The sequence below is a fragment of the Girardinichthys multiradiatus genome, chromosome X (genome assembly GCF_021462225.1).
Source record: "Girardinichthys multiradiatus isolate DD_20200921_A chromosome X, DD_fGirMul_XY1, whole genome shotgun sequence".
In the NCBI taxonomy this organism is placed as follows: Eukaryota; Metazoa; Chordata; class Actinopteri; order Cyprinodontiformes; family Goodeidae; genus Girardinichthys; species Girardinichthys multiradiatus.
This window is the reverse complement of record NC_061817.1, coordinates 39,197,344-39,209,914: the sequence shown is the minus strand read 5'-3', so window position 1 is coordinate 39,209,914 and position 12,571 is coordinate 39,197,344. Positions and strand designations below refer to the sequence as shown.

Sequence of the window (12,571 nt, the reverse complement as noted above, 5' to 3'; positions counted from 1 at the left end):
TATTCTAATGCAGTCAAAGATGCGCTGCTGATCAAATCCCCCAAAAGACATTTCTTTAAGGACTAAGTAGGTAGTAAGCAGCTCCAGAGGGTCATAAACGCTGCCCCCTTCCATCTCTGGAGGGGATCTGCCTTACCCGCTGCCTCCAAGGAGCCCACAGCATCATCAGGGACCCTTCACTCCATGGTCACCATCTCTTTGAACTCTTACCTTTAGGGATGCGTTTCAGTGCAATAAAGACGAGAACAAATGGACTGAAAAACAGCTTCTCCCCCAAACAATCGTGTTGCACTGAACTCCACAAATTCATCCAAAACCTGAACAATTTTCATTTTCTTAGTGCAATATCAATACATACAAATGTAATATTCTAACATGTTGAACATGGCATTCCGGTTGTTTCTTTATTATTTGCTTCTATTTGTATTATGTGTATGTATGTGTGTTTATATTTATAAATATTTATTATAAATATATATTACTTGCACTTTTTTGTACAATGACAATAAAGTGATTTGGATTTTGATAATACGGTTTTTGGTTTATCGTAACGATGATAGATCCTAAATAATGATGTTTGAAATTCCCAAAAACTGACAGTATTGTTGGAATTATTTTTACTATTTGTTCCACGAGAGTCATAAATTACAATAAAGTTGAAATTATTATTTTTAAAATAATTTTTTAGAGGCCTTTATTTTTGATAGTAGGCAGACAGGAAGGAGGGGCAAAGAGAGGGGGAGACATTCAGCAAAGGTCGCCGGGTCCGGGACTCGAACCCGGGACAGCCGCTTCGAAGACTGTAGCCTCCGTATATGGTCACACGCTTCACCCCTACACCACCAGCGCCGTTGTTTGAATGGAGTTACTGTTAGCATTTTGGTGATTAGAATCACATGTTATTATGTCACTGATGTCCTGATGACGCCTAATTTTAAATTTGTGTTTGGGGGGTTTCGACAGCAGTCACAATCAGAAAAGATGTAAATACTTTTTTATTTTAACAATAAATGCTACAAAGTTCATATAAAACCTAACGAAGCATATTCACATCAAAACTAAAGGTTTGAATCTAGAAATCAATATTTGTGATAACCAGTACGAATCAGATGAACCTAGATTAGTAACCCTGTGATATCCCATCAATAACTCTCTTCTTCTTTTCTCCACAGTGATTCCTCATTGGCTGGTGTGCCCATCACCCCACAGGCCCGCCAACCTCTGAGGCGGGCCGTGACTGGCCGGAGCTCCTCGGTGGGAGAAGATGGCCTAAGGTCTCAGCTGAAGAGCTAAGCAGCCTTGTCTCCTCCCCTCCCCCTCACCCCTTCAACCCTTCACTGTTCATTACTACGTCGTGAACTGTGATTCCCTCCAACTGCTGTTATGGTGTAGAGTACTATGGCAATGCATGATATGAGTCGTGCCAAGGGTTTCCCCTGTAAAGAATGTGATATGGTCTGCCCGAGTACTCCAAGTCTTCTAGAGCATATGAAAGCACATTATCACCAAGAAGAGAGCGGTCGTTTTGAGTGTGAGCAGTGTGGACGAATTTACAAGCACGCAGCCAGCCTAGCCAATCATAAGAAGTCGCACGAAGTGGGTTCGTTCCAGTGTCCAGTCTGCACGCGTACCCTGCCAAACGCGGTAGCTCTGAAAAACCACCTTCGGATCCATACTCTGTCCCCAAGCAGTGCACACGCTGAGGAGGAGAACGAGGAGGCCCCTGAGGAGGCGGGCCACGACGAGAGGAACTTCGGCCTCGCCCAGGACCTCTCGGATGGGTTTGGCCGTTCCCATTTGAACAATACTGGTATGGGACATAGTGTCCTGCCTGGCCACGAGACAGACGACCACAGGAAAAAAGGCTCCCCTGAATCTGACGACGCCTGGGACAGGCCGTTCAAGTGCGACCAGTGCGACCGAACCTATCGGCATCACGGTAGTCTGGTGAACCACAAGAAGTGTCACCAACAAGGAACTTTTAAGTGTTCTGTGTGTTTTAAACCATTCAGCAATCTGGCTGCCTTAAACAGCCACGAGAGAACTCATTCGAAGTTCAAGACACCAGGAGCAACCATGGTGAGCAGCGGCGCTGGTAGCAGCCTCCACGATTCGGAGCGCAGTACTGGCTCGCAGTCGTCTCAGAGCGATGACTCTGCCTCCTGTTTCTGCCACTTGTGTCAGATAGCGCTGCCGAACAAGACAGACTTCCAGGAGCACATCCTGCTGCACAATACAGCCTCACCCTCACTCGGACTGCCACGCAGCTTTCCAGGGATCATGCCTCACAACCTGAGTGCTGTACGGTCCCCAGCATACACCCCGGCCCTGGGGGACCCCTTGCCCCTGCCTCCCCTTCCTGCAGATAAAAGGGGCCCCTATGACCCAATTATGGGCCCCCCAGTCAACAACCCCATTTACACATGTGCATACTGTGGGGCAGGGCACCCAGACCTGGAGACTTTGAAAGTTCACTATCTAACGCATGATCCTCATCCACCCTCCCACAGTCAGGATGGCTCCATACTCAATTCAGACACGCTCAGCTCTGGATCACAAGGCTCGGTGGCATCACCCTCCGGTGGCCGCGTGCCTCAGGCTAATTCTCCAGACGACGAAGAGCGGCGCTTTAAGTGTGAAGAGTGTGGCAAAAGTTATCGGCACGCAGGGAGCCTGGTCAATCACAAACGCTGCCATCAGACCGGCCACTACCAGTGCACCATCTGCTGTAAGCAGTACCCCCACCTGGCAGCACTACATAGCCATCTGCGGAGCCACAAGGGCGCCCCGCCAACCAGCCAATCAACAACGACAACAGCGACTGGCTGTCTCCTGAGCCACTCACGCTAGACTCCCAGCAGAGCTACGTCCAAGAGGGCAGCACCACAAACACTCCAATCTCACTGCCAGGAAACCTTGGCGACTCCGCTCACTTTGTGCCAGACGGCAGCCACAGCAGCGGGTTGGATTCCCTAGAGTTCCATGATCGCTTTGACGGCAGCTCGCTGTCCCAGAGCAGCTCTACTCACCGCCAGACAGACAGACACGTGTGTGCCGACTGCGGCGAGATGTATGGGGATGTTCAGGCATCAAGTCGCACATGTGTCCTCGCCGCGGACAGCAGCAGCCACCACCACCACCGCAGCAGCAGCAAAGCAACATGTCTAACGGCTTCATGGGGAACATGAGCTACCACAGCTCCAGTGGGACATCCATGCCCTCTGGGAGCTCCGGCAGCATTAAAGGAGGCAGCAGCCAGAGACCCTACTCTCAGAGTGGGGGTAAGAGGATGGGCAGCAATGACAAAGAAGACGACGACGACGGAGAAGTGTATCAATGTTCGGTGTGCGGCAATCACTACGCCAGCCTCAGAGCTCTCAGAAGCCACCTACGCAGCCATGCCAATAACCCAATAGGAGCAGGACCATCCAATCTGGATCAGGACTGGAGAATGATCTGCTCCACCTGTGGCCAGAGCTTCTCCAGGAAGCAGGACCTTCTGAATCACCAGTTAATCCATGGCCCCCAGAGGCCGGACAACCAGCAGCAGGGTATCACTGGCAGCTCAGCCAATGGCAGTGACAAGATGGATGGACGTAACCACATATGTGTGGACTGTGGCATGTTTTTTGCCGACCAGCACCACCTGGTCACGCACTTATGCCCTGGTAAGAATCGAGCAATGAATAAACCTGGGCTAAATGGAGGCAAGGGGATGTCTGGAGGTGATGGCGTACCTGGAGGTAGTGGTGATGGCCGCAGATCAATTGTTGATCAAAGTGATAAACCCCACAAATGTGACCAGTGTGGGCGAGGATACAGACACCCCTGCTCGCTCCTCAATCACAAGAAGTCTCATAAGACCGGTGTTTTCCGCTGCCTGGTGTGCCAGAAACGCTACTATAACTTGCTGGCGCTGAAGAACCACCAAAGGACCCACTTTGACCTGAAAAGGTATGCCAATGGTTCATTTACAAATGTCATGAAAAACTTGCTTTTACTCAAATTACAAATGGGTGTTATTACGAATTAGAACGTCTAATTCGGTAAAGAAATCTTGATACATGTTAAGTAGTCTGTGAACATTAAAATTTGCTTGTACATGTCTTGAAATGTGACCTTTGATCTGCAGCTTATTTCAAAGTAAGCAACACGTCTTGGTTTGCTGTTTCCAAAGACTTCATACAGAATTTCAAATAGGCGAACGAGCCCTGGGAGCAGGGCGGTGGGTCTGCGTCTACGGTAGACGGGGTAAGGGATCCCTGAGCAGCATTCTGTTGAAGGGGAAGGACCACGTGATGAAGTCAATGCCACATGGCTGGAAATAATTGCAATCCCTAATTTTCATGATGAGTGTGTGTAGTCCCGGACATTAAGGGCATCACGGCCCTGTTGTTCCTCAATCTTGTGTGGCTGAATGCCACTTGTCTCTCGGAGGAGTTAGACATGATCTGCCAGGGTTGCTTGACAAGTGAGAGACTCGTTTGTTCTTGGGACCCTTTTGACAGTTCACTTCACCAACCAGGAACCATACACATTCATAGAATCCAGAAATAATGATTGATCCATCCAGGTCCGGGCCATGTGAGGTTACTTGTGTTGAATTAAATGAAGCCACAGTCTCAGTCCTTCCAGTTCCAATTATCCCTCTCTCAGAACCCAAAGGCTTTGGTTTCCCAGATCCTGCTTGGTGGGTCTTGGAGAAAAACACTGCTGGGTTGATGGTGGGCGTGGTGTATGGTTGGAACCGTGATGGTATCTCATTGTCTTCAAACCTGTGACTTTTCCTTCATGAAACATAGAAACATTTTATGGTTTAAAGCTATATTACATTAAATGATTACCTCTACTTATATTAAAATACTTGCATTGTCCTAACCTTGGAATACGTGTCTTGATCCAGTTTAAACCCAGCTTCAGCTTGGACATTGTTCCATTAGTCTTGAACTTCATCCAGTTGCAGCTTTGCTAACCTAAGTCCTGCTGTTTTTAGAGACAATAGTCTTTGTCCTTGAACCGTTTCTAACAGCCGCACTGGGTCAGTGTGTTTCTAATTGTCCTGTCATGACCTTTAACCTGCCAACTGAGGCCCGTAGAATCTGGGATGGGGTTCTTGGGGTTTGGCTTTTTGCTGAGCATTGCACACTGTGACCATGGTCTGAATCTGAGATGTTTTCATGATAATTTCTGCCTGAATAATAAACTTCATATACTTTGGAAATCTATTTCTTCCCAAATTGATTTGCAGCAACATGACTTTAGCCCATTACTGATGTCTCTGGGTATGAAGCTAACAAACGTTTTCACCAAATTTGATAATTGTAGCTGCAGTTTGTGGCACTGCTGATGTTGTCATGATTACAAATTAGGCGAGCTATTTTCTATTTTCAACCAGATAAATAAGAGTTAAAGAAAACCTCACCAACACAAACCTCCATGTACTGGTGGAGCTTCTTTTAGTTTCTTCCTCTTCCAGAGTATAGCAGATGCATCATGGTGTGCATTTGAAATTAGGTGGAAACGGGGGTTATGGTATCGAGGTAGTGTGGGTGCTCTGTATACGGAAGCTATTGGTCCTTGATGCAGCCGTCGGCGGTTCGATTCCCGACCTTGGGACTTCAGCTGCATGTCTTCCGCCCTTCTCTCTCCCATGTGGTGCTGGATCATGGATCAATTTATTTCAGTTGGTTCTCAAGAATCCAGGTCCAAATGTGAGTCACGAAGAAATTAAAGATACGTTTTCAATAAAAACAACATGGGTACAAGAATGGATCCTTGTGGAACACCATAGATGGGTTCTCATCTAATTCTGTTTACTTGTAGACATACTGTACAGAACTTTCTGCTCACTGATCAGTTTCAGAAATGGAAAGTAAACCATATTGTTGTACTTGGAACATTGTGGTTCTTGTGTCTCCTTCATCTTTTGTCATCCCTGCTCCAGGCACAAGTGTGAGGAATGTGGCAAAGCCTTCAAGATCCAAAAGCAGCTCATCAACCACCTCCGTCTCCATGAAGAGCACCGTGCCAAAGGTCTCGTCCGCACTGGTCCCAACGGTTCCCGCTTCCAGCAGCCTGGTCCATCTCAGATGCAGACCATGAGAGCAGAGTCTTCAAAGGGACCCATGATGGGGGTCAAGTACAACCACCAAGGCTTTAAGAAGCCCTACTCATCAGCTGGCACTTCTAGGCCCCAGAAGTTTGACCCTGCGGAAAGCGGGCGAAGGCCTTTTGCTTGTGAAGAATGTGGGAAGACGTACCGCCACGCCGGCAGCCTGGCAAATCACAAGAACCTTCATAAAATCGGGGAGTACCACTGCAATGTTTGCAACTCCACGTATCCCAACCGGCTGGCTATGAAGAACCACCTGCGCCTCCACTTTGCCCAGAAGAAGCACAACTGCCAGGAGTGCGGCAAAGGTTTCCGCACCCAGCGGCAGCTTGCCACCCACACTACAGCCGGCTTGTGCAAAGGCCCACAAGGCCCAGGGGCCCAAATGGACTTTGAGTGCGATGGCTGCTGCGAAGGCTTCGCCACAGCTGACGAGCTTTCTGCTCACGACTGCCCGGCTCAGCACCTTCCGTCATCTTCGTCCACCAGCAGCTCGGCCAACATCAGCATGGAGAGAAGCTCAGTGGACATGGACTCGGACGAGCGGCCGTATGCCTGTGACCTGTGCAGCTGCACCTACAAACACGCCAGTTCTCTGCTTAACCACAAGCACACCCACAAGACGGGCAACTTCCGCTGCAACTTCTGTGACAAGCCCTACACCAACTACATGGCCTTGCGCAACCACATGCGCATTCACACACAACGCAAGAAACACATCTGCCACACGTGTGGGAAAGCTTTTCGATTAGCCAGGTTCCTGCGGAACCACCAGAAGGTGCATGAGGAGGGTGCCACCCCATTTGGCTGCCCCAGCTGCGGGAAGAGTTTCCAGGGGAGGTCTGGTCTGGCCCGGCACCGCTGTGGGGACAACCAGGTAGGCATGGAAGTCAGGAGGAAGGCCGCTGCACCCCCAGGAGAGGGAGAAGAGTGTCGGTACACGTGAGTTCTCGTCAGTTGTTTGTGATTCTTCGAAGTTGGCAAAAAAAAACAAGTAGTGCAGATAAATGTAGGTCTCTACGTGTCTATTACAGGTATATGATCTCCAATCCGGCTTCCTTGGGACCATACGCGTGCCGGAATTCGGATTTTTCTGAAGTTTGGACAGATTGAATTAGAGACCAGATAAGTCATCCCCGTTTGCTTTCAGTTAGCATATCTCACACACTGTAGTTTGTAGGCTGCCTTCAATCAATCAATCATGTCATGTTTAGATGTTGTTTACATGCTGTTTTCTTCTCTGACTGAAGCTTTGTGTGTGTGTTCCTCTGACTGTGTCTGATCTGATGGCTGCTGAGCAGAGCAGAATGAGGCTGCTGCATTTTGATGTTTGTTTGGGAAGAGCAGGGAGTATTTGGAGCTAGCTGCACTGCACATGTCTAAACGTTAGCATTCCCCACCGGACATTTAGTGTAGCTACGGCTGGTTCTGCTGACACACTACAGACTCAGTGCATCCTTTTACATACGGTCTAAACTGAGACAGAGGCAGAACGAGGCTGTATGTGCAGCGCAGGAAGCAGCAGATACTTCCTACTTTCCTCCCGCTTGTGTGTCCATGTCCCCCTCTCCCTCACCCGTCCACCCAGAAGTCCCCCCAGTGACCTGTGTAGACACGTTAGTTGGTGCACCAGTTTGTAGAAAGCTCTGAGCCGGATTTCAGATCATATACCTGTATGTGAACTTATCAGATGGTAACAGTGATTCCCACGTCTGCCTCCCATCATTAATCTATCTCTGTCTCTCCCCCTGCCCCTCCCCCGTGATCCCCCTTTGCCATTTGTCTCTGCACAGATGTGATCAGTGTGGCCGTTCCTACCGCCATGCCAGCTCCCTGCTCAACCACAAGAACACCCACACCGTCGGCATCTACCACTGCGCCGTGTGCCTCAAGACCTACAACAACTTGCTTGCTCTCAAGAACCACCGTCGCATCCACTCGGAGACTCGCCGCCACCGCTGCCACGACTGTGGGAAGGCGTTCCGTGTCTCCTCACAGCTCTATAACCACCGGCGTGTCCACCAGAAGCAGCGGGAGCTGACCTGCCGGTCCTGCCAGCGAGCTTTCCCTACACAGGCCAGTTTTAGACTCCACTTGGAGATCACCCATGGTCAGGTGCCGCAACCCCGCCAGCCCAGACCCCAGCAGCACCGGCCAGGGGGCTCCCAGGAGCTGGGCTGGGGGTCAGGCCTTGACCTCACCCTCATGCAAGAGCAAGGACTCGATCCCGGCAGCTTGGATAAAGCACGCAGCCGAGAGGGCTACGATGAGGTCGCTAAGCCCCACGTCTGCAGCCAGTGTGGCCGCTCGTACCGTCATGCTAGCTCCTTGCTCAACCACAAGAACAGCCACAAAACCGGGACCTTCTTCTGTTCCTCTTGCCAGAAGGAGTTCCCCAACCTCATGTCCCTCAAGAACCACCGGCGCATTCACACCGAGCCCAAGCGCTACCAGTGCCCTGACTGCGGTAAGTCCTTCCGCGTGTCCACACAGCTCATCTGCCATCGCCGGATCCACACCAAGGAGAAGCCATTCTCCTGCCAGCAGTGCGACAAGCGCTTCTCCTCCAAATCCAACTTGCGGCACCACATGAAGGTGCACTGGAGCAGCACCACACCTCCTCTGCCAGCCGTGGCAGCGCCCAATTACCTGGGCATGCCCGGCGGACCTTTCATTTAGGCTGAGGGGGGTCCAGTGCTGGGGTCGGTGGAGGTGCCAAACCGTAGCCTAACTTTCCTCCTTATTGTGTGGTTAAAGTGTGTGTGAGGACAGATAAACACACACACAAACTGTTTCCAAACCACCTCCCCCTGCTGCATGCTGCCCTCCTCCTCCCCACAGCTGCAGTGTTCGAGCCGGACCCGGACTGTGGGGTCGTCGGGTTGCTGTGGATTCCTCTGGTGGCCTTCTTCTGTGTTTTAAAGCCTTCTCACTCTAAAACGTAGCACGAGTGGAGCTCAGCTGTTGGACCTCTACGCCCTGCCGTCAGGCAGCAATGACTCATAGGAACTTTTCAGACTTTAGGCGTGTGTGCTGCAGCATGAAAACACTTCCTGTTATCTGGTTCACCCACATGGACTCAGAGCTGATAATTATGTAAAAAAGCTGTTTTATTGTTAACAAGTTTTTTTTTAACACGTTCCCACATTTCATTCGCTTTTATCAAAGCTGTTTCTTATATTTAATACTGGTAAGCAGAGTTCCTGATTTACCATACCGAGTTCCCATCCTGCACCCTTAAATCAAAAAGCTGAAGCTTCACAGCCAGTTTGGTGTTCATGGAGGAGGTGGAAGCTCCGGATCAGTCAGAACATTTATTGTGCCCATATTAATCCCGGAGTTGAAATGAACCTTTTAAAATGAATGAGTCTGAGAAGTTCGCTGATTTAAAAGGTTTCATAAAGATGCTGATGGTACATCTGGTTGCTACGGTGGCTCAGAGAGCTCAGGGACCACCTGGACCTCACCTGGTGGATTAGGAACGGAAGATGGCTGGTCCTCCTTTATGTTGTTGCCGTGACAACGTCTAGGGCCCCTGAAAGAAAATGAAGACATGACTGAACTCCCCCACAGCCGGGTTACACAGGGCAGAAGCTGGTGTCTGGTTTGGAGCTTCGCATTAATTAAAGGGCAGTTTTAGTTTTTGTGAGGCTGGGCTGCATTGGATCAGCACCATCACAGTAACATGAACAATTCATAAGGTTGACAGCAGCATGGACTGATCGACAGCTGACCGGAGCACAGATTATCAGAATCAGAATCAGAAAAGCTTTATTGCCAAGGACGTTTTTGGACATACAAGGAATTTGTTTTGGCGTAGTCGGTGCAATACAATAAAAATGAAACAGTATTAACATATCTACAATATAATATAAATATATGAGCACAGTGTTTAAACACCAAGAAAACCAAATACAAGCTGTAGTAGAAACAAGCAGAGCAGGCCACGGTTCTGGGTGCAGAACAAACCGGGCCAATATTTACAGCAGGACAAGTTATTTTCTTTACTGAAGCTAAAATACGGAGGTCATCATCCGACCCATTTGTCCTCTAATAGTTTCTCATGCTCTTTGGCAACTTTACACAGCAGAATTCTGATCCGATTGGTGCCATGATACCTCTGTGGGTCCATCAGCCGTTTTTAGCTGAGCTGAACCTGAGCTGTTCTCTTTTCAACAGACTAACGTATCCGTTCATGATGACTCGTAGGAGTCCAGTTTGTCTTTGTGGTCCCGTTGTGTTTTCCTTCATAAACGACCTTCATCAGCTGTTTAAATCTCTCCACGGTTGCCATGACGCTCCCTCGCCGGGCATGGAGCAGGGGTATAGCAGGCCAGTGATGCGTTTAGGAGCCCTGGGAAAAACGAAGCTTCCAGAGTTCTAGATAAAGACATTTGTCAGTATTGGTGACAGCATCATGGTTTAAAAAACATCCTCTGTCTTCCTGGCACCAGCATTTATTCACTACACAATGTAGCCTGAGCAGATCATTCAGCTCCTTAGAGCAAGAACCGGTTCACCTGACCAGAACCGTGGACACAGTCCTCTTTGTTTTCATCAGGCTGCCGTCTGACTTCTCACAAGGAGGTTGATGTTTGGCTCCTCTGAACTCTCTCAGCCACCGTAGTTTCACATCTAATCACATCTAACCAGTCGGACCAGAGATGGGTTTGGTTCTGAAGGTACTTGTCCCAACTTTACCATCTCATGCAGGTTTGTTGAGCTTTCGTCACTGATTCATAAACAGAACTTTTCTGACCCAGATCTGAGTTCTGGATCAAATGGGTCGCCTGACTAATCACATGATCGATCAGCTGATTCTGCTTCTCAACAATAAAAGAAAACCAACTTGCTCATGTGAAACCAGAACTTCCTCCATGTTTTCCTCCATGGCTGTTTTTGTTACCCGACCCAGGGTATCACTGCAGCCTACAGCGCCACCTGCAGGCCATAGACAACGCTACTGTTCTCTCACAGATCTGTCTTTAGCTTCAATAAACATGTTCTTACTTATCTGCTGATAACCCAATAGAACTTCATCAGAACCGAGCCGATGTTTATTGGTAAAACAAGCCAACAAATGATTTTATTATCTGTGTTCAATAACTGACTGGTTCCTGTAGGTCCATGTTCTCCTCATGACTCCATGTGTGTGAACGAGACGAGTTGGCCCAGCTGTGGCGCTTAAACCTGGCTCTGATCCTGCACCTGAACAGGCCCTGTGCTGGATCTGCTCTCTGGTTCTGATCCAGCTCCTGGACTGCCCTAACCCAGCTGGGAGGACTGTGTGTGTTGTGCTCGTTGTATCTCTGCAGTTTTGTAAGAAGGAAGCAGATCCTGTAGTAACTCATTTATTTATATGAAGCTGATTATTGATTATTGATGATTAACTCTTGTATCGGACCGCGGTAGTGTTTAGGATGTGAGTTTAAAGCCGTGTCGATGTGAAGCACCCCTCTGCTCGAACCTGACGGACTCATCCGGATCCTGCCTTCTTCATCCCGTGACGTCTTCCTGACTCTCTGCTTCCGTACGGACTTCCTGACCGAGTCAGCAGGACGTCCCGGCTCTGTCCTACTTCCTGTATTTATTGGTGTTTCTTTCCTGGTTCCTTATTTAACTGTTGGAAGCCTGTGTGTGTCTGTCAGCGTGTTGAGGAGCACCGGTGCTAGTCAAAAAAAATAAAGTGAAAGCCGTGCAGTGACCGTCAAGTGCTGTAGGAGTCCATGTGATCTAGAACACAGAAATATTCCCTGTCCGTCTGTCCTCCGACGACACGTCCTGCCTGCATTTCAGTAGATTAGAGAAGAAGAAAGTTTGGAGCATCTGTAACCCTCTGTTTGAAGCTCTAACTTTTTGTTTTCACGCGTATATATGATGTAATGCTTACTATACACTTTTATAAACTATGTTTTGATAATTCATTTCTTAACAGAGAACTTGTCCATATACTATAACCCTGACTGCTGAGTACTGAAAATAAATAGATGAGATTAAACTCCTCAGGTTCTGAGTCTGATTCCTGGAGAACAGTCAGACAGCACGGATAAAATCCCTGGCCGAAGGTTATACGGAAGCAAAGAATTATAGAAATCCTAAAAAAAAACGTGCATGCCTCTAAGATATCACATGTAATAAATTATTTGCATTTGAGTTACTATAGGCGACATGAAACAGCTGTCATTTTAGTGTGGGAGGTTTCATGGCTAAATTGGACCAGCCTGGTAGCCAGTCTTCATTGATTGCACATTGCACCAGTAAGAGCAGAGTGTGAAGGTTCAATTAGCAGGGTAAGAGCACAGTTTTGCTCAAAATATTGAAATGCACACAACATTATGGGTGACATACCAGAGTTCAAAAGAGGACAAATTGTTGGTGCACGTCTTGCTGGCGCATCTGTGACCAAGACAGCAAGTCTTTGTGATGTATCAAGAGCCACGGTATCCTGGGTAATGTCAG

At 48.6% G+C, this 12,571-nt stretch overlaps 1 protein-coding gene across 1 annotated transcript; it reads left to right on the top strand.

Moving 5' to 3' along the window:
- The first annotated feature begins 1,398 nt into the window (after positions 1-1,398).
- On the top strand, positions 1,399-12,110 carry LOC124862797 (zinc finger protein 646-like). Its single transcript, XM_047356926.1, is given in 5 exon segments — positions 1,399-2,776; positions 2,779-3,078; positions 3,081-3,954; positions 5,945-7,054; positions 7,906-12,110. Coding segments are annotated over 5 exon segments (4,548 nt in total). The 3' UTR covers positions 8,792-12,110.
- The last annotated feature ends 461 nt before the right edge of the window (positions 12,111-12,571 follow it).